Source organism: Fundulus heteroclitus, unplaced genomic scaffold (genome assembly GCF_011125445.2).
Source record: "Fundulus heteroclitus isolate FHET01 unplaced genomic scaffold, MU-UCD_Fhet_4.1 scaffold_397, whole genome shotgun sequence".
Taxonomy (NCBI): Eukaryota; Metazoa; Chordata; class Actinopteri; order Cyprinodontiformes; family Fundulidae; genus Fundulus; species Fundulus heteroclitus.
Genome location: NW_023396811.1, coordinates 1318 through 28586, shown reverse-complemented (window position 1 = coordinate 28586; position 27269 = coordinate 1318). Strand labels below are relative to the sequence as shown.

General features: G+C 43.1%; 2 protein-coding genes across 2 annotated transcripts; both read left to right on the top strand.

The window, feature by feature from the left end:
* Positions 1 to 5076: 5076 nt before the first annotated feature.
* Positions 5077 to 8666, top strand: LOC105922039. The gene is made up of 2 exons (XM_036130932.1): positions 5077 to 6552; positions 6652 to 8666. The coding sequence occupies exons 1-2, from the start codon at positions 5973 to 5975 to the stop codon at positions 8664 to 8666; spliced, it is 2595 nt and encodes an 864-aa protein (XP_035986825.1). The 5' UTR covers positions 5077 to 5972.
* A 4577-nt stretch (positions 8667 to 13243) lies between these two features.
* On the top strand, positions 13244 to 21318 carry LOC118560168 (protein NLRC3-like; the record flags this gene model as incomplete). The annotated part of the gene is made up of 4 exons (XM_036130938.1): positions 13244 to 15003; positions 15242 to 15415; positions 17027 to 17216; positions 20863 to 21318. Coding segments are annotated over 4 exons (2580 nt in total), but the record flags the coding sequence as incomplete, so codon positions are not given.
* Between the last annotated feature and the right edge of the window lie 5951 nt (positions 21319 to 27269).

The window sequence follows — 27269 nt, the reverse complement described above, 5'->3', positions numbered from 1 at the left end:
CCGACACTCTCCCGGGGGGGCGCGAGTAGGCTACAGGATGGGAGTGGAAAAAAACTGGAAAAAAAAAATTTGCACTTTTTTTTTATCACTAAACTACTTTCATAAAAAGTTAAAGTTTTGTATATACATAACTCCTGAATAAAAATTAAAATGTGTTTGGACTGATTTAAAAAAAAACGTTTTGAACAAATTTGATTGTTTTGTCGATAGTGAGCGCAAATGCAGGTGATAAGCGGGTTTCATCCGGGTTTTTCGCGCATGCGCGCCGGACTGGAAGGAAGCTGACGAGTTCTCGGCATATTTTTCTTCTTTAGATAACGTATCACAAGATCATTTTAAGAGTAAGTTGATGGTTGATGGTATCATATTGCCAGATTTATACAGCAAAAGCCTGAAGGGACGGAGGGAGTCTGTGAAATGCTGGCCAAGGCTTGTACGGCGACATAGCTAGTAGCTTAGCTGCCTTATAAACACGGCAGGCAATACACATGAGAGAGCATGGAACCATGAACCCACTGGACGGCTAAGAATTATTTTATATCGGGACATAGACACCAGCAACCCCCGCGACCCCATGAGGGATTAAGCGGGTCAGAAAATGGATGGATGGACGTTCAGACATGTTTGTTTAACATCAGAAAGCGGACACACAGCGCTTCAGCAAAGAGGACGAGCCGCCCGGTAGGTTTAAACAAATATTGTTCACTAAGGATTATTTCGGTGTTTTTGTCCTATTAATCCTTTTCACAGACTCATGCCAGAGGGTTTGCATACATTGTACATGTATGTATATTAAAAAAAATTGCCGTAGTTAGCAGCTGTAGTGCAGACCGCGGTGAAGTTAGCTTGACATTGGACATTCAACCTCCGCGGAGTCAGCGGGATCTAGCTCACGGTTGATCCGGTTGAAGGACTCCGATTTCGGCCAGCGTCTCTCAGCTGCTCCCTTCTCCCATACGCGGTGGGACCGTCAATAAATCTGATTTGATTTTTGTTTATCAAGAGTGTTCCGCTGACGCCGCGGAGCTTGAATGTCCATGTCAAGCCAACTTCACCGCGGTCTAGTGCAGGGCAGAAAGTAGCGCTACATACTTGGCCGAATGATCAAAAGGTCCGAAAGAAATGGGATACATTCGTAAAAGAAACGCAAAAGGACTGGATTGCCAGCAGTGACAAAAGTGTTTTATGCAATTCACACTTCACAAGCGAGGATTGTGAGGGGTACTTACAATGGAGCATGGGCTCTATGTCTTGGGCAGCGTTAGATATAGTCTCCTCAGGTTCACCTTGTTTAAACTCCGTTTCTTCCTATATATATTCCTTATCTGAGTCGCCGATGCTTGAGGGGGAGTTTGAAGATGTATCAGACATTTTTTTAATTTATTTTTTTGTACGTAGAGTAAGAGTTATTAATAAAATTGAACAAATCGGTAGCAAAAGACGTAGTATTTGCAGGCTGATGCACGGTACTAGTTCTGTTTGTGACGTCGCTTTCCAGAACAACCTGAATGCAGAACGTTCGTGCTCTTTCGCTTATTCAGCAAGTTTTATCAAAATTACTTCCAAACGGCGCACATAATTCACATATAATATACATTTCTTTACTCTGGTGACTATTTGAATGCATCTGGCAAAAAATACGTTCAGTCCAAGAGTTAGACTAGTAATGATAATAGGCCAACTGATGATAATAATAATGATAATAATAATAACAACAACAATAAAGCATGTAACCTCATAATTATATAGCAATAGCCTTGTAATAATGATAGGCATATACTACTCATAATAATAATAATAATAATAATAATAGTAATAATAATAATAATAATGCCTGCAAGCTCACATTAGAAGTCTGGTGCTACTGCCAATTATAACAATAGCCTAGAAATGATAATAGGCCTACCTACCGCTACTGATGATGCTAATAATAATAATGTGGGCCTAAAAATAATAGCCTAGGGCTATCTATCTATCTATCTATCTATCTATCTATCTATCTATCTATGCAAGGTAGAGCGGGGCGGGGCGGGGGGATGGGGGATCTGGGCGGGGGGCACTGGGGCCCCAACTGCAACGAACCAGCTTTGGGGGGGCCCAGCTTGCAAAAGGTTGAGAACCCCTGATGTAAAGGATGATCAGAGTTGATGTGCAGATGAATGATTTGTGTTTCCTCTGCAGGTGAAGGTAGAAAGTGTGTGTGAGCTGATGTGGATGTGAATTCAGCAGCATGGATCAGTGTGAGGACAGAGAGGAGGGAGTCCCTCCCTCTAAAACCACTCTGTGTGGGGAAGCTGAGAGCCAGAGCCACGCTCAGAGGTGAGATCAGCATCTCTAAGTGTCCAGAGCCCTTTTCACACAGCGTTCTCACTATATCAGGCCAGAAGAGACCAAGTGGTCCTGAAGCTGCTGCTGTTCCTCTTTGTTGCTTCATCCAGACTGAACAGAGCAGCTCAGCATGGTGTTATGCCATAAGCTGGTTGAATATGCTTATTATTATTATTAATTATAATTTGGTATTATAATTTAAATAATAAATCATTCAACTCAAATTTCCGCTATAACAAATATAGTTCAAATGGTGGTGATGTTAGCTATAAGCTTGTAAGTATTTATACCACTAATACATTAGTTAATTTGCTGTTATGAACTCATTTATGCTGGAATAAATGATCAGGTCGGACTGTTAACCGACCAGGTTTATCCAGCAGGCTGTGAGAACCCCAATGTAACTGCAATTAGAGTTTAAATCCTTATTCCTTATCACCATCCAATGATATTGTCTCTGTATTAATATCAGATGTTAACTCCAAAGGAGGTTAGCTCTGATTTCTGAATAACCATGTAACTGTGAATTGGACTGAACACAAAACAATGTCTATTCCGCAGTCGTTGGTTTTATTGAGCCAAAAGCAATTCCCTGTTACAGTAATTCTCTGATTCAAACAACTTTGGAATTCTTACTCATTACTAAACTAAAACATGCAAAATATATATGTGGAAATAAAGAACAAAACAAAAATAAACAATGGATTAAAATGAGCGGTTAGCAGATCTTAACTTAACTCAAAGTTGTTTAACACCGCCCTCGAAACACCGGCATTTCACGTATCAGCATTGACAGACAGAACAGCTTCGGGAATCTCACTGGACGCTTTGATGTCTTACATAAAAGCTAGTTCAGCTAAGCTACCTACAGTTCAGATACACGTCACCCTCCCAAGATGGCTGCTACGATGACGTATGAGGGGAGGTCCTAATGACGTAACCACGCTTACGCTGATGGGATAATGCCTCGCTTCGAGGGGCGCAGCTAACTGGGAGTTTAAAGCAAAGCCCGCGACTTGAGCTCGGACAAAAATATTAAATTGATAAGAAGACGCGAAAAGAGAGAGGGGGGAAAGCAGGGGAAAAAGATGAAAAGAAATAAAGCGGTAACCCACGGCGGGGTTCTTGATGGATCACAAATCAACAGCAAAATCAATTGTAAAATGTATGCACATACAAAGAAAATGTTCAGCAAAATAATTCCAACTTCGTCGTGGAATAAAAGCATTAACCAACACCTACAAAGTTCTACCGCCTGCCCAGGCACTTCTAAACACCCTGTTGGTGAGACAGAAATAAAAGGGGAGACCCCGTTACTTTGAGGTGCCTCGGGGCTGGTCCGGAGCGCTCCGAGTGTGGCTTTCTGGACGCGCCTTGACGAGCGCAGATGTCCGCAGGCTGCAGCGGGACGGGGAAAAAGCTCCTTCGTTTCTTCCTCCGGGTTCAACAGTCGCTTTGTTGGCCAGACAAAGCGGGGTCCTCTTCGATCACTGGGAGATATGGCGTCTCTCAGTCTTTTGATCAGAGGGAATTTAAAAGTACTTATTTAAGTCGACCTCCTGTTATAAAAAGCAGGGAATAACCGTTGCGTCGAAAAATCTCGGTCCAGCGAGCAATCGAACACGTGGCGTGGAATCACCCCAACGGAAAACAGCTGTGTCTTCTCGGGTTGGCTAAAAGCCAGGGAAGAAGGAAGATTGTCGTGTGTGATCGGCTTTTATAGCCATCACCATAGCAACCTTATCTTGATCGGCGGCCATTTTGCCGTGTTGCGTGATGGGAGTTGGTGGCCATTTTGACCACATTGCATGATGGGAGTTGGTGGCCGTTTTGACCACATGAGTTGGTGGCCATTTTGACCACATTGCATCATGGGTAACGCAGTCCGTTACGTCCCGAATTGATGCAGTTTTCTGTCACGTCTGAACTGGCACAACAATGGTACCAGTGGGTTCTGACAAACAGCAAGTCAGTGTTGCACAACCAGCTGGTCCATCTATTGAGGCATTAAAACAAGTATTCTTCTTACAGAATGCTTGAGAGACTAAAATGTAAACCAGAACCAGAACCCAGCTGTGTGTCCTTCAAGAGCCACAGGTCAAGGACTCCTCCTCCTGACTTCAAATCTTCTGGACCTGCATCCTCAGAGAGGTGAGCTGTATCTAACTGCTGTAAGTCGAGTCAGTCTAAAACGTTTTTATTCCAACATGTGTTTAACGTGAGCTCAGCTCTTTTTCCCACATTTCTATGTTCATATATGAAGCGGTGTGTGTTGGATGTTCTCCAGAACCACAGCAGTGAAAGTGGAAAGAATGGATGTTGTTGGAGGCGTCCTGGATGCTGCTACATCATGTTTAACAGCTCTGATCTGTTTGCTTTTGGGCCTCATTGATTAGTCGCCATCATTAAACACTTTTCTCTGCTTAAAGTCAAAGATTTAGTTTGGACTGGAGCTCACTCTGATTGGTTCTGTTCTATGTTAATGAGCTAACTGGACTCTTTAGTCCCTCTCCCATATTCATTGTGATTGAATCAAATCCAACATGGAACCAACTGGACTTTCTTTCTTTGTTCCTGAACCGTTTTGTCATCGTATCTGAAAGTCTTCCTCAGTTTTAGTGACTGAAGAGTTTCAGTTCTTCTCAGCTGGAGCTGGAACAATCACTGGGATCAGAACCAGAGACTTGGTGTTGTTCCCTCACAGGAGTTTAGAGCTGCAGCTGTTCTTCAGCTCTTAAATATCTGTGACGGTGCAGCGCGGTTCATCCCGCTGACACGCCGCACGCACTCACACACACACACAAACCAATTCACGTGCGCACACACTCATTCAGCTACGTATCCCTCTCCGTGTATAATTGCAGCCGGATCGCTTTATTTACTCACCTTGTTTTTTTTAATGTCTTCCCTTGTAAGATGTGGCGCGACCAAGGGTGCACACTTGGCAACGCTCATGAATCAGAACTCATACATTTACACTTGAATACATACACACGTTTGCACTCACCCAGGTAGTGACGTTTTGTCCGACTGTGGCTTCTGAGGGAAAGTGGGCGTAATACTTCCTGTTCCTTTTTCCTGTTGTTTATTTCTTCCCATAAAGGGAGTCAGTCTGCCAGCAAGCTTAATTGTATTTTTTTTTAACTAAAGAAAGTAGCTTTGGAATGGAAGCAGGATATAAATATATTGTTTTGTTGGATAAGTGTTTTTTTTTTTGTGTGTTATGTAATAAAATGAATGCTCAATTGTTTGCAGATTTAATTGTAGGGCGGGGCTTAGGACTTATAAGAAGAGCTGCTGGTCCTATTGAGTCAGTCTGGCCTGGTTACAGAGGAGGTAACATTGCTGTGCAGCCCAAAAAGGTATTTTTTTTCTGAGAGGAGGTAACGTTGCTGTGCAGCCCAAAAAGGTATTTTTTTTTCTGAGGAGGTAAAATTCATGTATGGACTCTGATCATTTTTTCGATTTTTTTCGGCTGCTCTGTATTTAATTTTTGGAGGTGTGAAAATAAAAAATCATCACCTGAAGACATCGACATGCCCTCCATGATTTTTTCACAATTTTGGAGTCAAGTTTATGTGGTCAAGGCCCGCCACAGGGGCTGTTAGCAAGAACCCGCGACAGATGGTGTCAGGAGTGGGATCATGGCATGTCGAAGGAAAACCACCCACCTCTCAAAGCAGAGGACTGGACTGCGCTCCCAGCAGCAAGAGGAGGCTTCCGCAGAAACGGCGTGGGAAACTCAGCCGTCTACCTCTGCAGATGAGAAGATGGAGCAGCCACAGACTCAACCTGGTGAGTCAGGGAAGGAAATCATGTCTCTGCTGCAAAACTTCATGGAAGCACAGCAGAAAAAGGAGGACTCGTTGATAAAAGTTCTGCACGACCTGAAAAGATCTATTCAGCCAGCAGTCCGGCAACCTCCACCCCGCACAATAACATCGAGTACTGGTTCAGCAAGCAGTCCAAGATATCATCTGCCAACTCCAGCCTCACGTCGACCGCCTGATTCGGAATCATCATCCTCTCCCTCACCCCCAACAGAGTCCAGACAGAGTCGGTCAAGACAAAGGTTTTTTTGGGAGGGTCATTCGGATCCAAAGATGCTCCCATATGCAGCTGGTGAGGACATAGAAGACTATCTTATGCGGTTTGAACGTATTGCCAAAACTTGGAAATGGCCAGAGACAGAATGGGCATGTCGACTTGTTCCATTGCTTTCTGGTAAGGCGTTGGCAGCCTACACCGCAATGGATGAAGACAGTGCTCACTGCTATGATGAACTGAAAGCAGCATTGCTGGCTAAATTTGACATATCCCCAGAGACTTACAGGCAGCGGTTCCGGTCAACTATGGTTCCACCTGATGAAAGCCCTGCTGAGACTTACTCCCGACTGAAGGGGCTTTACCGGCGCTGGATTCGACCTACACAGCACACGAAGGAGCAGATTGGAGAAACCATCGTTCTGGAGCAGTTCCTGCGAGTTCTACCTCCGGAGATGAGGACGTGGGTGAAGGAACGCGAACCAAAAGATGGGAATCGAGCAGCAAAGCTGGCGACACAGTTCCTTAATGCACGGAGGGGAGGATCCGGTGCCAACTTCATCAGCAGGAGCCGCAGAGCTACATCGCAGCCTGTCCAAGTGAAAGCTACAACAGAACGAGGCAACCGGGACTTTCCAGGTAACCCCTCCCGGGAACCAGACTACCATCAACCGGGTAAGACCTTTGTTTGTTATTATTGCCAACAACCGGGCCACAAAGCCTCTGTGTGTCCGGTGCGTAAAGCTAAGGTCACGGGTGCCTGTTATCCACCCCGGCTTGAAGAAGGGAATATCGAGACTGAAAATATTAGCCGGCATTATCAAGAAATAACTGTTAATGGACAAAATGTGACTGCTCTTTTGGACACTGGTAGTTTCATGTCACTCATAAAGCAGAGTCTGGTACCAGTGGGCCATATAGATTATGGAAGACAAGGGGACATTTTGTGCGTCCATGGTGACAAACATACATACCCGAAAGCAGATTTAACAGTTGTTATTGATGAGCAACCATATCTGTTGACATTTGGTGTTATTGAAAACCTGCCAGTAGATGTAATTTTTGGACGGGACTTACCAGTGCTTTTTGACTGGCTGAAAGAAAAACAGTCCACTCAGATGGGTTCTGATAAGGATGTCGAAACCCAAGTAAATGTGAATATTTCTGGTCCAGTGGTCACCAGAGCCCAGGCACAGGCTGGTGTCCAACCATTACCAGACTTGGACAGTACTTTGTGTGATGGTGGCACAAAAGGGCCAAGAAAAACCAGGAGCCAACGGCGTTTTGAAAAACAGCTAAGGTTAAAAGAACCTGATAAGATAGATTCATTGTGGGACATACCGGAAAACATTTCTCTTTTACAGCAAGAGGATGAAAGTTTGAAACCGTTATTTGTAAAAGCTGAAAGGGAAAAAAATGGAAATTGTGTGGTTGAACCCAAGTATCTTGTTGAAAGTGATGTGTTGTATAACATTGAAAATGAGTGTAAACGGTTGGTAATCCCTGCTAAATGTAGACCTCTCATTATGTATTTAGCGCACACATTGCCATGGGCGGGACATTTGGGTCGTCATAAAACATATCTACGTACCAGTGCACGCTTTTACTGGCCAACAATGTACAGCGATATTCAGACTTATTGCGCCACCTGCCCTATATGTCAAAAAACATCTGCCACCCGCAAAGCTGACAGGGCATTGCTTCGTCCCCTGCCAGTCATTTCTACACCATTTCGCAGGATTGCTATGGACATTGTGGGCCCATTAATAAAAAGCAGCAGTGGCCATCAGTACATCTTGGTTGTGTCAGATTATGCTACGCGGTTTCCTGAGGCTTTTCCACTTCGAACCATCTCTGCTCCCCTGGTTCTTCGGGCTTTAATGCAGCTGTTTTCTAGGGTTGGGATCCCGGATGAAATCATAACCGACCAAGGTACAAACTTTACCTCCAAGCTGATGCAACTTTTTTACAAACAGCTTGGCATTGCTCCAATAAAAACTACTCCATATCATCCACAAACTGACGGTCTTGTTGAAAGGTTCAATCAAACCTTAAAAAGAATGCTCCAGAAGTTTGTGGATGACACTGGTAAGGACTGGGACCGTTGGCTGCCATTCCTCCTGTTCGCTTATAGAGAGGTTCCACAAGCATCAACTGGCTTCTCACCCTTTGAATTGCTCTATGGGTGGGATGTCCAGGGGCCTTTGGATTTGCTCCGAAAACGATGGGAGTCACCACCTGCATGTAAAAACGATAAAGGGATTATCCAGTTTGTGCTGGAGATGCGGGAATGACTCTCCAAGTACCAGGAAGAAGCAGAATTTAACTCACGAGAGACACAGAAGAACCAAAAGGCTTGGTATGACCAACGTGCCCGTCATCGCGAGTTCCAATCTGGACAGAAGGTTTTGTTGCTTCTTCCAACCTCCAGCAATAAACTCCTGGCAAGATGGCAGGGGCCATACACAATCAACCGGAAGATGGGTCCTGTTACCTATGAGGTACACCATCCTGACAAGAAAAAGAGGCACCAGACTTACCACGTGAACTTACTGAAAGAATGGAAAGAATCACCCTTTCACCACAGCACGAAAGTTCTGATGGTTCGTGAGGTTGGCCTAGAAAGCGAGGAGGACACAGAACCAGAAGGTCTGATGACAACTGCTCCTCCTAGATTGGCACATCTGCAAGCAGAACAAGTCCTACAGCTTCAAGATGTATTTAAAGAGGTTTCCTCTCTTTTTTCACCCATTCCAGGCAAAACCACACTGGCTCAACATAACATCCGACTGAAGGATAAAACACCTGTTCGCCAGCGCCCTTATAGGGTTCCCCAGCAACTGGTGGGGAAATTACAACTTGAAATAAAAGAAATGTTAAAACTTGGAGTGATTGAGCCATCTAGTTCAGAATGGTGCAGCCCAGTTGTGATAGCTTTCAAGAAGGATGGGTCACTGCGAATTTGTATCGACTTTAGAAAAATCAATGCAATTTCAGAGTTTGATGCTTATCCAATGCCTCGAGTGGATGAATTGCTGGAGAAGATTGGAACCGCCAAGTACATCACTACGCTTGACCTATGTAAAGGCTACTGGCAGATCCCTCTTGAAAAGAGTTCCAGGCCTTATACAGCTTTTAGAGTGCCAGCTGGGTTATTCCAGTTTACAGTGATGCCATTTGGGCTACATGGAGCACCAGCCACTTTTCAGAGGCTAATGGACCAAGTTCTCCAGGGCTGTGACCATTGTAGTGCGGCCTACCTTGATGATGTGGTGGTCTTTAGCAATTCATGGGAGGAGCATGTCCAACATTTGTCCCTGATCTTAGGTAAGATCCAGGAAGCAGGATTAACCCTCAACCCTTCGAAGTGCGAGTGGGCACAAAAAGAGGCCCGATACCTGGGCTATTGTCTGGGAGGAGGGGAGATCCGACCTCAAGTGGATAAAGTAGAAGCAATCAAGAACTGTCCTAGACCTCGTACCAAAAAAGAGGTCCGGTCCTTTCTTGGGTTGGCTGGTTGGTACCGGCGTTTTGTACCTCACTTTGCAACCATTGCAGCTCCACTGACATCGCTGACAAGAAAAGACAAAAGGAACCCAGTAACCTGGACGGATGAATGTGAAGAGGCATTCAACATGCTGAAGACACTGCTTTGTTCTTTTCCTGTGTTAAAGAGCCCAGACTTTGATAAAAGGTTCCTAGTACAGGTAGATGCCTCTGCAGTTGGCTTGGGAGCAGTTCTGGCCCAAGGAGACCCAGGAGATGAACATCCACTGCTATATCTTAGCCGCAAGCTGCACCCACGGGAGACCAGGTATTCTACTGTAGAGAAAGAGGGCCTGGCCATCAAGTGGGCACTAGAAAGCTTGAGATACTATTTGTTGGGACGAGAATTTGACTTGGAAACAGACCATAGAGCCCTAGCCTGGATAAACTCAATGAAGGACCACAATAGCAGGCTCACCCGATGGTACCTTTCACTTCAACCATTTAGGTTTAATATTCAGCATCGATCTGGCAAGACCAATGTAGTGGCTGATTACCTGTCCAGGTTGCCGCACATCGTCAACCTCAGGGAGGAGGGGGATGATGTGACGGTGCAGCGCGGTTCATCCCGCTGACACGCCGCACGCACTCACACACACACACAAACCAATTCACGTGCGCACACACTCATTCAGCTACGTATCCCTCTCCGTGTATAATTGCAGCCGGATCGCTTTATTTACTCACCTTGTTTTTTTTAATGTCTTCCCTTGTAAGATGTGGCGCGACCAAGGGTGCACACTTGGCAACGCTCATGAATCAGAACTCATACATTTACACTTGAATACATACACACGTTTGCACTCACCCAGGTAGTGACGTTTTGTCCGACTGTGGCTTCTGAGGGAAAGTGGGCGTAATACTTCCTGTTCCTTTTTCCTGTTGTTTATTTCTTCCCATAAAGGGAGTCAGTCTGCCAGCAAGCTTAATTGTATTTTTTTTTAACTAAAGAAAGTAGCTTTGGAATGGAAGCAGGATATAAATATATTGTTTTGTTGGATAAGTGTTTTTTTTTTGTGTGTTATGTAATAAAATGAATGCTCAATTGTTTGCAGATTTAATTGTAGGGCGGGGCTTAGGACTTATAAGAAGAGCTGCTGGTCCTATTGAGTCAGTCTGGCCTGGTTACAGAGGAGGTAACATTGCTGTGCAGCCCAAAAAGGTATTTTTTTTCTGAGAGGAGGTAACGTTGCTGTGCAGCCCAAAAAGGTTTTTTTTTTTCTGAGGAGGTAAAATTCATGTATGGACTCTGATCATTTTTTCGATTTTTTTCGGCTGCTCTGTATTTAATTTTTGGAGGTGTGAAAATAAAAAATCATCACCTGAAGACATCGACATGCCCTCCATGATTTTTTCACAATTTTGGAGTCAAGTTTATGTGGTCAAGGCCCGCCACAGGGGCTGTTAGCAAGAACCCGCGACAATATCTCAATGGATTTATTACATTTCAGTTGAGCTTCAGACAAGTTAGCAGAACTGCAGCAACTCATTAAAATCTGTCCAGAAATGCTCTGGTCTAAATGCTTCTCTGGATTTTTCTTCAACAGCTTTGCTGTTACTTTGGGAAACTAATAAAATCCTGATTTCACTGCAAGGAATCATGTTGTGATATTTTAGCCAATCACCACCCCTAGAATGGACCGGTCTCCTCAGTCGGGGTCTGAGGTTCTGGAAATGACCCGTTACATTTCTTTAAGAGCCAAGAACAGAAACCCAGTTCCTCCCAGTGAGCTCTCAGATGTTCCAGTTCTATTTGTAGACAGAGGTTTGATCCGTTATCTCCAGAAATCAGCTGCCCTGTTCTGATGAAAACACCTTCATGTCTTCATGTCTGGAGTGTTGATGCTGATCAGGAGGTTCTGCTGCTTCCTGGCTCCATGTCAGACTAACAGTGGATCACATTTCCACGACCCGCTGGGAAATACCTGCTAGAGCCAGTCTGACCCATCAAGACTTGGTTCCTGTGTGCGTTGTGAGAGCAGTTCAGCAGGGAAGGAAAGCTTCATCATGTGGTTGGTGGAACCAAGCTGAGCTGAAGTGGACCATCAGAGGTTCTGCTAGTTCTTAGTGGATCAGCAGAAACATTAAACATCTCCAACTACCTGGATCCTCTGGTTCTCTGGTCACATCCAGATGTCCTTCATGGACCTTTACCTTCTGATTGTCTCTGTGTGGACAGATATAATGTGAGCTCACTGGCTTCCAGGGACCTACAAGATCCATTTTAAAATACTCACCATCACATCCAGGACAGAACCTTACATGGACACACAGCCACATATCTCAGACCTCCTCCAGGTCCACACCACCTCAGATCTAGTCATCAGAACCTGCTGGATGTCCCACACACTGTCCTGAAGACCTGTGTGGACAGAACCTTCACCTCCACTGTCTCCAAGCTCTGGGTCACTGTCCCCACCAGCATCAGATCTGCTGACAGTGTGGACAGTTTGAAGTCCCAGTTCAAGACCCACTTTTTAAAATGTCTACTGAGTGGTTCTGGTGGTTCTGGTCTTCATCCTTTTATCTCATCTTCCTCTTTTTAACTTATTTGTATCGTGTTCATTTGATGCTCAGTTTTTCTGTTTTAAGGACTTTTACTGTGAAGCTCTTGGTGATTTCATCTGTGAAAACTGCTGGATGAATATTTCCTTCCTTCCTAATTGTTCTGGTTCCTCCACAGAGTGGACCAGCAGAACTCAGAGGTTCCCAGAGGTCCGTCTGCCCGGCATCATCAAACCCAGCTGGACTCCATATTTATGGTCTGTACATGTACAACAACTACTTTTCCATCGGTTCTGTTCAGTCCTCTCCATGCTGGACTTTGTGGACCAGTGGACCGTCAGTCTGTCCAACATGGTTCTGATGTTTGGATCCATGATCTCAGTCTGATGTGTCCTTCATATATTATTCTGTTCCAGCTGCTGGAGGACAACATTGTCACTTTTGTGAAGAAGGAGCTGAAGAAGATCCAGAAGGTTCTGAGTCCAGATGACCCAGACTGCTCAGTGAGTCAGAGAGATGATGACGAGGTGTTGGAAGGTGAGGATGAAGAGCAGAGGAGGAGCAGCAGAGAGGCACTGATGAAGATCACTCTGAACTTCCTGAGGAGGATGAAGCAGGAGGAGCTGGCTGACCGTCTGCAGAGCAGTAAGAGGATTTCTCCAAAGATTTAACCTGATGGATAAATCACACATTTACTGATGTCTGAAGAGATGGAATCACATTTATTCACATCATCTTCAGAAAATCATTTGGTTTCCTTCCTGATTTCACTTTTTCTGTTAATTTAGAACATCCTGCTGCAGTTTGTCAACATAAACTTAAATCTGGTCTGAAGGAGAAGTTCCAGTGTGTGTTTGAGGGGATCGCTAAAGCAGGAAGTCCAACCCTTCTGAACCAGATCTACACAGAGCTCTACATCACAGAGGGAGGGACTGGAGAGGTCAATGATGAACATGAGGTCAGACAGATTGAAACAGCATCCAGGAAACCACACAGACCAGAAACAACCATCAGACAAGAAGACATCTTTAAAGTCCCACCTGGAAGAGATCAACCAATCAGAACAGTGATGACAAAGGGAGTGGCTGGCATTGGGAAAACAGTCTTAACCCAGAAGTTCACTCTGGACTGGGCTGAAGACAAAGCCCACCAGAACATCCACTTCATATTTCCATTCACCTTCAGAGAGCTGAATGTGCTGAAAGAGAAAAAGTTCAGCTTGGTGGACCTTGTTCATCACTTCTTTACTGAAACCAAAGGAATCTGCAGCTTTGAACACTTCCAGGTTCTGTTCATCTTTGATGGTCTGGATGAGAGTCGACTTCCTCTGGACTTCCAGAACCAGGAGATCCTGACTGATGCTACAGAGTCCACCTCAGTGGATGTTCTGCTGACAAACCTCATCAGGGGGAAACTGCTTCCCTCTGCTCGCCTCTGGATAACCACACGACCTGCAGCAGCCAATCAGATCCCTCCTGAGTGTGTTGGCATGGTGACAGAGGTCAGAGGGTTCACTGACCCACAGAAGGAGGAGTACTTCAGGAAGAGATTCAGAGAGGAGGAGCAGGCCAGGAGGATCATCTCCCACATGAAGACATCAAGAAGCCTCCACATCATGTGCCACATCCCAGTCTTCTGCTGGATCACTGCTACGGTTCTGGAGGACGTGTTGGAGACCAGAGAGGGAGGAGAGCTGCCCAGCACCCTGACTGAGATGTACATCCACTTCCTGGTGGTTCAGGCCAAAGTGAAGAAGGTTAAGTATGATGGAGGAGCTGAAACAGATCAACACTGGAGTCCAGAGAGTAGGAAGATGATTGAATCTCTGGGAAAACTGGCTTTTGATCAGCTGCAGAAAGGAAACCTTATCTTCTATGAATCAGACCTGACAGAGTGTGGCATCGATATCAGAGCAGCCTCAGTGTACTCAGGAGTGTTCACACAGATCTTTAGAGAGGAGAGGGGGCTGTACCAGGACAAGGTGTTCTGCTTCGTCCATCTGAGTCTTCAGGAGTTCCTGGCTGCTCTTCATGTTCATCTGACCTTCATCACCTCTGGTGTCAACCTGATGGAAGAAACACAAACATCTAAGAAGTCTTTATTTTCTAAGAAACCAAAACTAAACTCTCTTCACCAGACAGCTGTTGATCAGGCCTTACAGAGTCCAAATGGACACCTGGACTTGTTCCTCCGGTTCCTCCTGGGTCTTTCACTGCAGACCAATCAGAGACTCCTACAAGGTCTACTGACACAGACAGGAAGTAGGTCACAGACCAATCAGGAAACAGTTCAGTACATCAAGGAGAAGATCAGTGAGAATGTGTCTGCAGAGAAAAGCATCAATCTGTTCCACTGTCTGAATGAACTGAAGGATCGTTCTCTAGTGGAGGAGATCCAACAGTCTCTGAGATCAGGGAGTCTCTCCACAGATAAACTGTCTCCTGCTCAGTGGTCAGCTCTGGGTTTCATCTTAGTGTCATCAGCAGAAGATCTGGATGTGTTTGACCTGAAGAAATACTCTGCTTCAGAGGAGGTTCTCCTGAGGCTGCTGCCAGTGGTTAAAGCCTCCAACAAAGCTCTGTAAGGACACAGATTGTTGCTGATTTTATTTCTGAGAAATCTGCTAATGAGGTAAATATTGATTCATGTTGCTTCAGTTTATTTATTATGAACCAGTTCATAACAAAAGGCAACATAAAGATGTGTAAAATCAGACAGATCCATCGATGTTTCCAAGGAGAACATTGGTGACTGTAAAGACATCAACAATATTTCTGATGAATTGTTTAATAGCAGATTTTTCTCCCTGTCTCCTCAGACTGAGTGACTGTAACCTCTCAGAGAGAAGCTGTGAAGCTCTGTCCTCAGTTCTCAGCTCCCAGTCCTCCAGTCTCAGAGAACTGGACCTGAGTAACAACAACCTGCAGGATTCAGGAGTGAAGCTTCTCTCTGCTGGACTGGAGAGTCCAAACTGCAGACTGGAAACTCTCAGGTACAAAGTTCTCCATCCTGTTGAAACCAGATTTCTGTCCATTACCTGTTAAAACATGATGGAAATGTTAGTTCACTGATAGATTTGTTAACTTTTGTCTGCTAAAAAGTTTATGTAAATATACGTTTATTGACATTATTCATCATTCAAAAATGAATGATGAATTTTGACACTGTACAATATTTACAATTTCTGTCCTGAAATATTTACACACATATTTAACAATCTATACAGCAACATATATTATATCTGTAATGTAAATAACATTGAAAACAACCACCTGGGCCCCCACCAGTAAGGGGACCCACTGGTTACCCAGCCATTTAACACTACCCATTAATTATTTATGTATGTTTAAATAAAATAATTAAGATTTACAATCACAAAGGTAACAGAAAAATGTAACATAATGCATCATCAACTTCTGCTCCCCTTTCCATTTACTAAAATGGACTATTCTGTCTGAGCACATAAAAGATCCCAGAATGCAGTGCGCTGATTGAGCAGCAGGAGAGATGAGAACAGAGAAAGATGAAGCAGAGCTATCAAAGCAGAGCTGGAAGCTGAAAAAGGGAGAGAAAAGAAAAAGGTGTTATTCTACCAAAATGTTCTGAAGCCCTGGATGTTTTCTAAACAGCCCCGGATCTCATGAAGAAAGACATTTAGATGTTTGTTAAAAAGATGGATTAAACCCAAAAATGACATTTGGATTAAGTACATTAAAAACAATCACATTAGTTTTTATTGAATTCCATATAGTCACTACCTGCTCCACCATAACCTGGCAATTATTCAAAAGAAAAAGAAGACAGGAAGATTATTTGTACACAGGCAACACCACGACTGCTCAACTACTCCCACAACCAGGACCCACTGTTTTTGAAGGTCAAGTTGTTTGTTTGGGCTTGACTTTCTTTCTGAGAGAAATAATTTAATTATCTCTCAGTTTCCCACAATAAAGCGGAATATTAGTGGTAGATAGTTTGTCCTTTCCATGTCCCAGTTTCCTGGTCATCATGTCCGCCAGAGTTGATTCAGCACATCCCAAACACACACAGGCCAGAGCCCAGAGTGAAAGGGAAACTAGTGATGAGACAGCAAGAGAATGAGATGCAGTAAGTGGGGAAAATATGGGAAAAAGTTTAATAAAGTTTAGAAGAAAGGGAGCACACTGAAAGACTGGATGTGACCTCAGATGGGAGATTTCTCAAAGACATTCTGCTGATTCTGCAAGTGTGAAATATGTGTTCACCATACGCTGCTAACACCACTGATCCAAACCACTGCTTTATTCCTTATCTCAGCTTCAATTCTTGACTTCAATTAGATTAAAAAATATTAAAGCGATCTAGACACCAGAACAATGGTTCTACTGGGACCACCAGTTTATCTTTGGTATTTTAGGTCCAGTTAGAATTTCCCTTAAAGCCAGAACCTTCTGCAGAGTTTGTGTCAGTTTTCAGAGTTTCCAACCCAGTGAAGCTCTAGTCAGGATTAATCCATTTAAATGTGTCAGATGTTACTTTTTATAACCTACAGAACTAAATACAGTTTGATTTCTATTTTTTTGCTTATTAAAACAACATCTTGTGTTGAATTGTGTGTCTGCAGCTTGTCAGGCTGTCTGGTCTCAGAGGAAGGCTGTGTTTCTCTGAAATCAGCTCTGAGCTCCAACCCCTCCCATCTGAAAGAGTTGGACCTGAGCTACAATCATCCAGGAGACTCAGGAGTGAAGCTGCTGTCGGCTGGACTGAAGGATCCACGCTGGAAACTGGAAACTCTCAGGTATGGAGGAATAACGGTATAGTGGTACTTTATGACAAAGTTTGAACTGATTTTACAGATCATAAATCAAACCTCTTCAATTAAATCCCACCTATCCCTCTCCTACTCCTCTTGTCACTTGCAGTTAGAATAATTGCAGTTTATTTAAATAAGTCTAAAGGTTAATTAGGAATAGTTTAATGCAGCGTCTCACAGTGGGAAGATTCAAGATGATGATGCAAATCCTGGCAGGCTCAGCATGATGCTCTCGTAGTGGATATTAATAATTATAAATTAAGTAAGCACACCACTAATTTTTAATCAAGAGAAAAGATGCATCTTTGTCTTTGTATGTTATTTAATTCAAAGGCGAGAAACATCTGAATGTCTCTGTCCCTTAATGTCTCCTAAATGCTGACAACCCAGGGTCCAGACCAGGAAGCAGAGCCGTAGTTTAACACTCCTCTCTGCAGCTTCTGTACTGTTACCCACCCATTACCCTATTGAGATGGTGTCTTTCCCACGGCCAAAACTCAATAGATCAAAGGCGGATTTAAAAGGAGCAAATCATAAAAATCTAATAAACATCAATATGACTCAACTTGAACCAAAAAATAAAACAATTAAATGTGGTCTATTGAATATAAGGTCTAAAATTCTAGCTTCATCTAAACCTTCTAACAGTATGTTAGACCCAATCCCAACCAAGTTGTTTAAAGAGATATTCGAGAGATATATTTTGATCAGTGGCCCTATCTTAGACATGATTAATCTATCCTTGGTAAATGGATATGTACCACAGGCTTTTAAAGTAGCTGTTATTAAACCTTTACTTAAGAAACCTTCTCTTGATGAAGATGACTTAATACATTACAGACCTATATCTAATCTTCTTTTCTTATCTAAAATTCTTGAAAAGTAGTTGCTAATCAACTTTGTGAACATTTACAAAGTAATGACCTACTTGAGGAGTTTCAGTCAGGCTTCAGAGCTCATCATAGCACTGAAACAGCTCTGGTGAAGGTCACTAATGATATTCTCATGGCCTCAGATAATGGACTTGCTCTCCTCAGGGCGCTCTGGTGCGTAATTACCAAGCTGAAGGCTCAGTTTGAAGTTGTTCTCAGAGCGTTTTGTTTGTGGTTAGAGCGGACGGAATAATGCTTTCTGCTTCGCTTTTAGCCCACTAATAGTCTTTATTGGGGAATCCTACAGGAAATATAGCACTTGTTATGCATGGCAGCCCCAGAATTGATGAGTAAAGGCGCAGCTTTTCAAGCTCTGCGTCTCTCTGGTTCCTAAGTGACTGTAGAAAAAAATACTTTTTTGGTAACGTCTGGTATCAGCATGATTTATACTAATGATATCAGTTTGAGGTGGTGAGGTGGGCAGATTTTACCCCCATTGGTGCTCTGCACATGAGGAATAAACAGTGGGAAAAATGCATAAATAAATAATGTAAAGGGCTCCTTTAGAGGGAAGAGGAGGAATAATGGGTCTGAGCTGAAGCCCCTGATGTTACAAGTTCCTTAAAATGACCCTTAAAAGTCCACACCCATATTACATTTAACGTAATTATGCGCACCTGAATTAAAGAGCAAGGCAGCATTCCATTGAAGCTCCGCTGGTTCTGTGTCGTTAAAAACAAAATAGCATTAAACACAGCTACTGACTCTCCTATTGACTTTAATTGGGACATTTTGGTACGAGTGGAAGGACATTAAACGTAGTGATTCACGTTTTGAAGGCTGCCACCTGGGTCTGAGGGAAGGGAGGAGAGAGGAGCAGTAAGAGCGTTGAGGCACAGAAACACAGCGCATGTAGTTAAAATAATGCAGAATTAATAAAAACCAAACTTATAAAGCAGGTGGCCTAGTATTGGAATCAGAGCCGTGACTGTGGGAGCTGAGTTTTTTCCACAGGAGAGGAGGACTAAACGAAACAGAGCGTTTCTGTTAGGATTAGTATTCATCTGGCACAAGGGACCTTTTTAGTTTATTATTTGCTCTTTGAGTGAAGCGACCACTGAGTTTGGTCTCCATATTCACAAGCATGGAAACAGGCCTGCAACGTAGGGTTAGCTTGGTGTTTGCTGGCTTTAGCTTTAATTAAATTAAATTAATGAAATTGCTTAAGCATTTAAGCAAATATTATTGAACTGTGATTTTAGATTGACACCCTGAGTGTTTTTATTTTAGTGTTTTATGCAGAGAAGCACTTGTTACTTGTCTTTATTTCATTTAAAGGTCCTAAAGTAGATTTATTTTATTCTTTTTTTTTATCTTCCTGTAAAAGAGGGAACATTAACACTTTATACCAGGGGTGTCCAAACTTTTTTAGTGAGGGCCAAATCCAGAAAACTAAACAAAGGACCAGACTAGAGGTGCCATATTGCCACATGAATACTGTGTGTATTTCTAAGTCAGCTATAATGTGAAGAACATTGCAGTCAGTGGGAGCAGTGATGCTGTCCTTTGATTGAAGGATGGCTGACATGTCAGCAGAAAGTTTGGTGGTTGAGACACGAAGGACTTCACAGAGATGCTGTCAGTCATTCTGCTTCTCAGTCTGCTTTTGTTCTGATTTAACAGAGAAAATCTTTGTTCACATCTGGATGCTGAGCCTAACAGGCTCATCATTGTTTCTGCGTGGCGTCTCATCAGAGGAAACTTGGCATTATCCAAACTCTGAAAGAATTCAGGGAGGGAGAGAAGCTGATGTTGACTCTGCAGAGAATCATCACATTGCATTTCAATCAGTTCTAACTGCAGACTCTCTTCCACTTCTTCTGCATCCACCAGGAAGGAGGTGGAGAACAGCTGGATTTGTTTTTCAATGACAGAAAAGTCTTGGAGACGCTGGTTGAATTCTGTCACCAGAGATGCAATCACAGACACATATTTCTCCTTTTTAGCAGAAAGGTCGGCCTTTGGAAAAGCAGACGTGATTTCAGACAGAGCAGGGAAGTGTGCAGCATTAAAGCCTCGTAGCTGTGTCTCAAAGAGGCGGAGCTTTACCCAGAAGGCTTTCAGGTGTGCATACAGGTGTGGCAGCAGCTGTTCTTTGCCTTGTAGCTTCTTGTTCAGTGTATTCAGACGATGCGTAAGATCAACTAAAGATGCCAGGTCTGCCAGCCACAGAGGGTCACTTAGTTCATGAAGACGTCGGCCCTTCTCTTTTAAAACCTGCTCCATTTCTGATCTCAGCCAATCAAAGCGCTGCAGCACAGAGAACGTGAATTTCCCACAGCGACACTAAATCCACTGCAGGTTGTAATGTTTCATCATCATCATCTTCATCATCATGGTGTCTGTCTGCTCTCAGCTCTTCTTTCTTTCTCTGGATTTTTACAACAAGTGGATGTGTCCAAATGTTGGACTGGTCCTTTCTCAGTGGAGGACAATGTGTGTCTGAGAGACATGTAATGTCCATGTTTGCTGCTGAAAGAGACTGATGGTCTGACCCCCCTCCTCCTTTCAGGGTGGAGCCTGCTGGAGTCCGATGGTTGACACCAGGTCTGAGGAAGTGTAAGTGTGTTTTTCATTTGATTCATGACAACAAAGCAGCTCACATTCAACCATCTTCAAACTGTCCATCACTCATTCAGGGGTCATCATCAAAGTGTCAATAAATGATCAATAACTGCAGCTGGATTGTCTTTGTTCTCTCCATCAGATTCCTGTCAACTCACAATCGACACAAACACAGTGAGCAGAAAACTCAAACTGTCTGAAGACAACAGGAAGGTGACAGATGTGAAGGAGCTTCAGTCATATCCTGATCATCCAGACAGATTTGATTACTGGTCTCAGCTGCTGTGTAGAACTGGTCTGACTGGTCGCTGTTACTGGGAGGTCGAGTGGAGAGGAGACGTTAATATATCAGTGAGTTACAGAAGAATCAGGAGGAAAGGAATCAGTTTAGACTGTTGGTTTGGAGAGAATGATCAGTCCTGGAGTCTGAGCTGCTCTGATCGTCGTGGTTACTATGTCTGTCACAATAACATAGAAACATCTATCTCCTCCTCCTCCGTCTCCAACAGAGTAGCAGTGTATGTGGACTGTCCTGCTGGTATTCTGTCCTTCTACAGAGTCTCCTCTGACTCACTGATCCACCTCCACACCTTCAACACCACATTCACTGAACCTCTGCTTCCTGGCTTTGGGTTCTGGTTCTCCAGTTCTGGTTCCTCAATGTTTCTGTGCTGATTGAGTCTAAAGAGTCTCCTCCTGTCAGAGAAAGCCTCTCCCTGGTGAACAGATAGTTCAGTCTGTTCATGTCTGTCTCTTTCACTCAGAAACACGTTTTCACATTCATGGATTCAATCTGTTTCTTTGTGAAACTCTTCTAAATGATTCCTTGGAAACTTCTTCCTCTTCCAGTCCTTTAAAGATGGAAGCTGGGATTATTCCAGGATCCACATGTTGTTTTTCTGCCTGTTTCCAGTCAAAGCTTCACTCTGAATATCAGCATGTTGACTTTCTCTCTTAGTTTTTTACTTTCATTCATCAGTCAGATTGCATTGAAATGTTGGCCAGTTTTTCTCAATCTCTGGACATTATCTGTTTCTGTTGGCTCCTATTTTTCTAAACACTTTTTACATTCACATGTTAAATCTTCCTTTTGTAGATTTGCTGCAGTTCTACTTCATGTGTTTTAATGTGAAATAAACAGGTTTTCTTCTTCTGTGTTCGATTCATTTGCTGCTCATTCTCTTCTGTTCCTCTGATCAATTTTCAATATTTCAATAAAACTCTAACGCTTGTTTCAATAAAACAGATTTTTTCTATCAACACTGACTTTCAAAAAGTCCTAATTTACAGTAAAACATTTCCATCTTCTTTCTGACATGTTTTTAAGTGACAGATTTTGTTCTTTAGTTGAATAAATCAGCAGCAGAAACTCTAAGCAATGATGAAATGATATTTCTGCTCCATCTTTCCAAACCTTGAAAACACGTTGAGAATGAAAGAAGAGCCGACGCTGACAGTCTGGGACTAAAATCAGCTTCTTTACTTCCAAACTGCTGACTTGGACAGACTGAAGACCAGATTTTACTTTTCTAGCTAAACTCCTGCGGCACCAAACCAGAAGCTGAACCAACACCAACAACAGAACCACATGGAACATTTCCACATCACAACTTCTTCCTATTCTGGACTTTTATTTTTACACAGGAAACGTGTGAACGCGCACACAGAGCCGCAGCGTGCACGGCGTCCTGCTGCTCCTCTTAAAGGGACAGTCCCACATTTTCAGGTTCAGGTTCCTGTTCCAACGGTGTCCAGCTCCAGTCCTGGAGGGCCGGTGTCCTGAAACTTTTAGAGGTTCTCTGGTCCATCACGGCGCTTCTGATCGATTTTTCGTCCACCAGGGGGCGCCACAGGGTTCAGTCCTTGGTTCCTTTTATTGTCTATCTGGGTCTGAACGTGTTGATGCTAATTTGCATCTTTATGCTGATGAGGTTTTTACTGTTGAGCTCTGACAGCAGGAATAAATAATTTGATGACCTTTAACCCCCAGGTGGAGAAACTACACGTAGGCTAAAAATATTTTTGTTGTATCAAGTTTTCATTCTTTAATGTAAAATCAGCTTAAAGCTGCAACATTTTATCTGGACTGGATCACGGAGATGCTTTCTAAATCAAAGCTTTTTTTTTTTTTAGCAGTAATTTTCTGACCAACTCTGCTGAAAATGCTTTTAAAGGCTTTTTGACATTTGGCTGATTTTTATTTCCAGTTGCTTTGACACTTCAGTGCCCGGTTAGGGACATTTCTCAACAATTCAGGTTGCAATTTATGTTACAGTCCTGCAAAGTGAAATAAATAAACTATTTCAATATTCTGTTGACTGACGGAGGTAAAAAATGCTTTCAAGCGGGCACTGTGCCATCGTTGCTCTGGGATATCAAGGTCTCATTTTCTTTATTTCACATTTGGTCTGGACTCTGAAGACATTTAGGAAGCATAGGTAACCGCCTAGTTAAAAAATATCTCATATTTTATTTTTAAAAAGACACCTTTGCAACATTGACCTCATATTAAATCAAACTCTTCATCTTCTCTTCGCCTTTGCTCCCTGCAGCAGTGAGTCTTCAGGACGTTAAATACATGCTTTTTCAAGCTTTCAGCACAAAGTCCTTCATTTATAAACCGCTTTCTTGAAAACTGATGAAACTTCAAAAGAACTTTTCTTATTGACAGAAAAGATGTTGGTTTCACATCAAAGATTAGCATGAAATAAGAAATGACAGCTATTTGTCCATTGAGGCACAACCAGCTGAAACGAGGACAGCTGAACTGCACTGAAGCTTTGACCCGTGATATGAAGTAGTAACCTTTATTTATTTTACAATTATTATACAATGAAACCAAAGAACAAAACCTTTTTACAGGCCCAAGCATTTGTTTAACAAATAAAAGTAATCTATAGACGTTTTTCTTTACAAATAACTACTGTGCTGTAAAATAATAATTTTAATCATCAATACGAACCGAAGGCTTCAAATCACGGAGATCAGCACCGCCCCACCGCGACCCGAGTCACTGGATTAGAACGGGAGAAAATTAAAAATGATTATGAATAAAATAGAAAGTCCAGCAGGACAAATAGTGACTCCCGTGTGTTTCACTGCTCTTCTGACTGAGCTGCTGCATCCTGACTCCACTCTGTAGCGTTTTTTCTTCTAAAGCCACGGTGCAGGTGAGTTTTTAGGGAGAAGAACAAAGTTATCGGTAGTTGTTGTCGCTCTTTTTACTTCTGGGAAAAAGATTCTTATAAACCGACATGCCACCATGGATTATGTCTGAGAACCGTAATGAACGGCTCATCAAAGGCTCCCATTCCTGAGCTGCTCGCTGAAGTTCAGTGGCCATTCTCAGCATTGTTGCTAAGCAACCAAGTGTTAGTCCATCCTCCTCATCTTCATCCACACTTGTGTCCTCTTCTCTTCATCATCGCTTGGTGGCTTTGTCATTTCTGTCAGGTCTGCATCAATCAGGGCATTAATGTGATCCAGAGTCATGTCAGTAAAGCCGTCTCCTCCAAGCTGTTTAGATTCACAGCTGGATCTACGGCAGACTGACGGATCTACGGCAGACTGGTGGATCTACGGCAGACTGACAGATCTATGGCAGACTGGTGGATCTACGGCAGAGTGACGGATCTACGGCAGACTGACAGATCTATGGCAGACTGGTGGATCTACGGCAGAGTGACGGATCTACGGCAGACTGACAGATCTACGGCAGACTGACGGATCTACGGCAGAGTGGTGGATCTCGTCAAGGTTGGTTTTATTGAAACTTGAAATTGCAAGAGAATTTGCAAACTTAAATTCCTGTTCTTTTCAGACAGCACTTCGAAACAGTGATCCATGCATTTGTGACCACACGGCTGGATTACTGTAACTCACTTTATATAGGAATCAGTAATTTATATATTTCCCAGCTTCAGAGGGTACAAAATGCTGCTGCACGTCTTTTAACAGGTACACGGAAATTTGACCACATTTCCCCTGTTTTAGCTTCCTTACATTGGTTGCCAGTGCATTTTAGGATTGATTTTAAAATCCTCTTATTTATTTTTAAAGCTCTTAATGGCCTTGCCCCTCCCTATCTGTCTGAGTTGTTACACTCTTACACCCCCTCCCGTTCCATCAGGTCAGCTGATCAGTTGCTTTTGAGAGTCCCAAAGACAAAATGCAAGCTCAGAGGGGATCGTGCTTTTTCTGTGGCAGCTCCTAAGCTATGGAATGATCGGCCTTTGAGCATAAGACAGGCCTCTTCATTCACTGTTTTTAAGCCCCTTCTTAAGACTCATCTTTTTTCTTTGGCTTTTGGCACAATCTGAGAGATTTCACTTTGTTTTATTGTGTCTGTTTCTAATATGTATTTTATATTTGATCCTTTCTATTTCATAATTGCATTGTATTTTATGATTGTGTACAGCACTTTGGTCCTGTCAGTGTATAAAGTGCTTCATAAATAAAGTAGGTATGGTAAATTTGGCTGTTTTACGTACGTGTACATACATGTACATATTAAACCGCAACGTTAATGACACACAGGTAGAGAAGAAGTGGAGAGACTGTTTAGCCAATCAGAATGCAGAACACAAAGACCAGAGCTGAGAACATGAGCAGAAACGTCCTCAAACGGACCAGAACTGAACCTCCTCCAGCTTCAGTGTTAAATGAAGAGTTAAACATTAAATAATTTCACCTGATGGACCTAAAGATGGACCCACTGAGACCATAAAGTCCAACAGACATGTGTTGGGTCCAGATTTATTCACATGTAGAGATAAATGAGGACTGGAGTCAGTTTAGGAACCAGTTCAGTTCCTTGGTGGATTCAGGGAAGAGTTTCTGACCAGGCTGCCTGAAATGTTTGGTTACATCCTGAGAATGAAACTGATTTTAAGCTAAGAATACAGAGCTTCAGGTGTCAAAAGTCACCTCCGTTCCAGGTTCTGAACTCTAAAACATTTCCTACAGGTCAAATGTCACGTCCTACAACAGAAACAGCAAAGCAACCAGAGCTCCTAATGATCTATATTCTAGGAAGGTAAACCCTAAAGTCTGAGTACAATAAACTCTGAGGAATGTAGAGTTTATATTTAGTATTGTCAGGATTTCTCAAAATGCTAAATCTACGTCAGAAACCTCACCATGTTTACGTTTTACTTTTCCAGACAGCAACGAGAAGATGAACCTTGAAGTGGAGACTGGTACCAACAGGCTGGAGCTTCAGAACCAGAAAAGCCCAACAGAACCGCGCAGTAAGTCGAGTAAAGGCCTAAAAGCTTAAAGCCACAGGAATGTAGCAGTGGAGTAAAAGCTGACCTGTTTTCACTCTAAGCCAGAGTTTCTGGACTTTTCTGGCAGACACACGCTGGACATCTGAGGATGGCTGCAGCTAACATCTCCCTAAAATAGAAATGCAAACATGCGTTTCTATTCTATCCCAGTGTCTCCTGGACCCAGATCCCAACAGAACCAGGGATCTGTTCAGAACCGGCCCTCCAGGCTCTGAGGCTGGAAGGAGGGGCGCAGCGCTGACGCAGTGTGAGTCGAGCTAACAGCAGCTAGCGTGTTAGCTATGTAGACCGTTGATGTCGCTCTCTAACATCGATACATTTAAACCAAACGATGCTCAGCCTGACGGCCCACTGGGTGGAGTCTGCCTCGTCTGATGTGCCGTCCTTGATGAACTCATTTCCATGAACAGAGTAAGTAGACCTTGGATTACATTTGGTGCAGAAAGTTTACTTTTAGCAGCTCATTTTGCCCCAAACACATGAAGAGTGTTAAATCTATTGGCTGGTTTGCTGCTAAAGGCCAAAGAGAATAAAGAAAAACCTGATTGAAGAGAATCTCCGTCAGGAAAAGGAAGCGTTGAAGGATAAATAAATAAAGACACTTTGCTGTGTTACATCAAGCTTTATCAGATAAAAACGCTTTTCAAAGACTTAACAGCGCTGGAACTAAAGCTGTGACAGACTGGAGCCTAGAAGCCTAGAAAGCAGCTTCCTGTGAGCCGTCCTGAACATTTAGACGAGCCTGAAGGAGATCCAGCAACGGCTCACCTGTCAGAAACCACAGGTACAGTTCACCTGGTGGACACCTGAACAGCCATGACAGCTTAACCTCAGAGGTCTCCATCTCAGCAGGTCTCTCCCCAGGATAAATAAAGGTTTAATAAAAACACTAAATAACTGACAGGCAGCTAATGTGGTCCAGTTATTGGTACAATCATCAGCTGCATGTCGGCGTCTGGAAGGAAAAGCAACTAGTGCTGCTCGTCTTTCTCCCAGCAGCTCAGAGACGCTCAGACGGATTCATTTGTTCTCTTAAGAAATAATTTAATTCTTAAGAACATTTTAATTTAAAATTAATTCTTAATTTAACAGCAGCTCCTTTTTATTCTGAAATACAAAACTACAGAATTACTGGAATTTGGCATCTGTGTGTGCAAACTAACCTGGTTTCTTGTTAGAATTATTTTCATTATTTTCTACATGTTTTATTTTATTTACCGTATTCATTGCATTTATCACATATTTACTCATAACTATTAAAAATGTTTT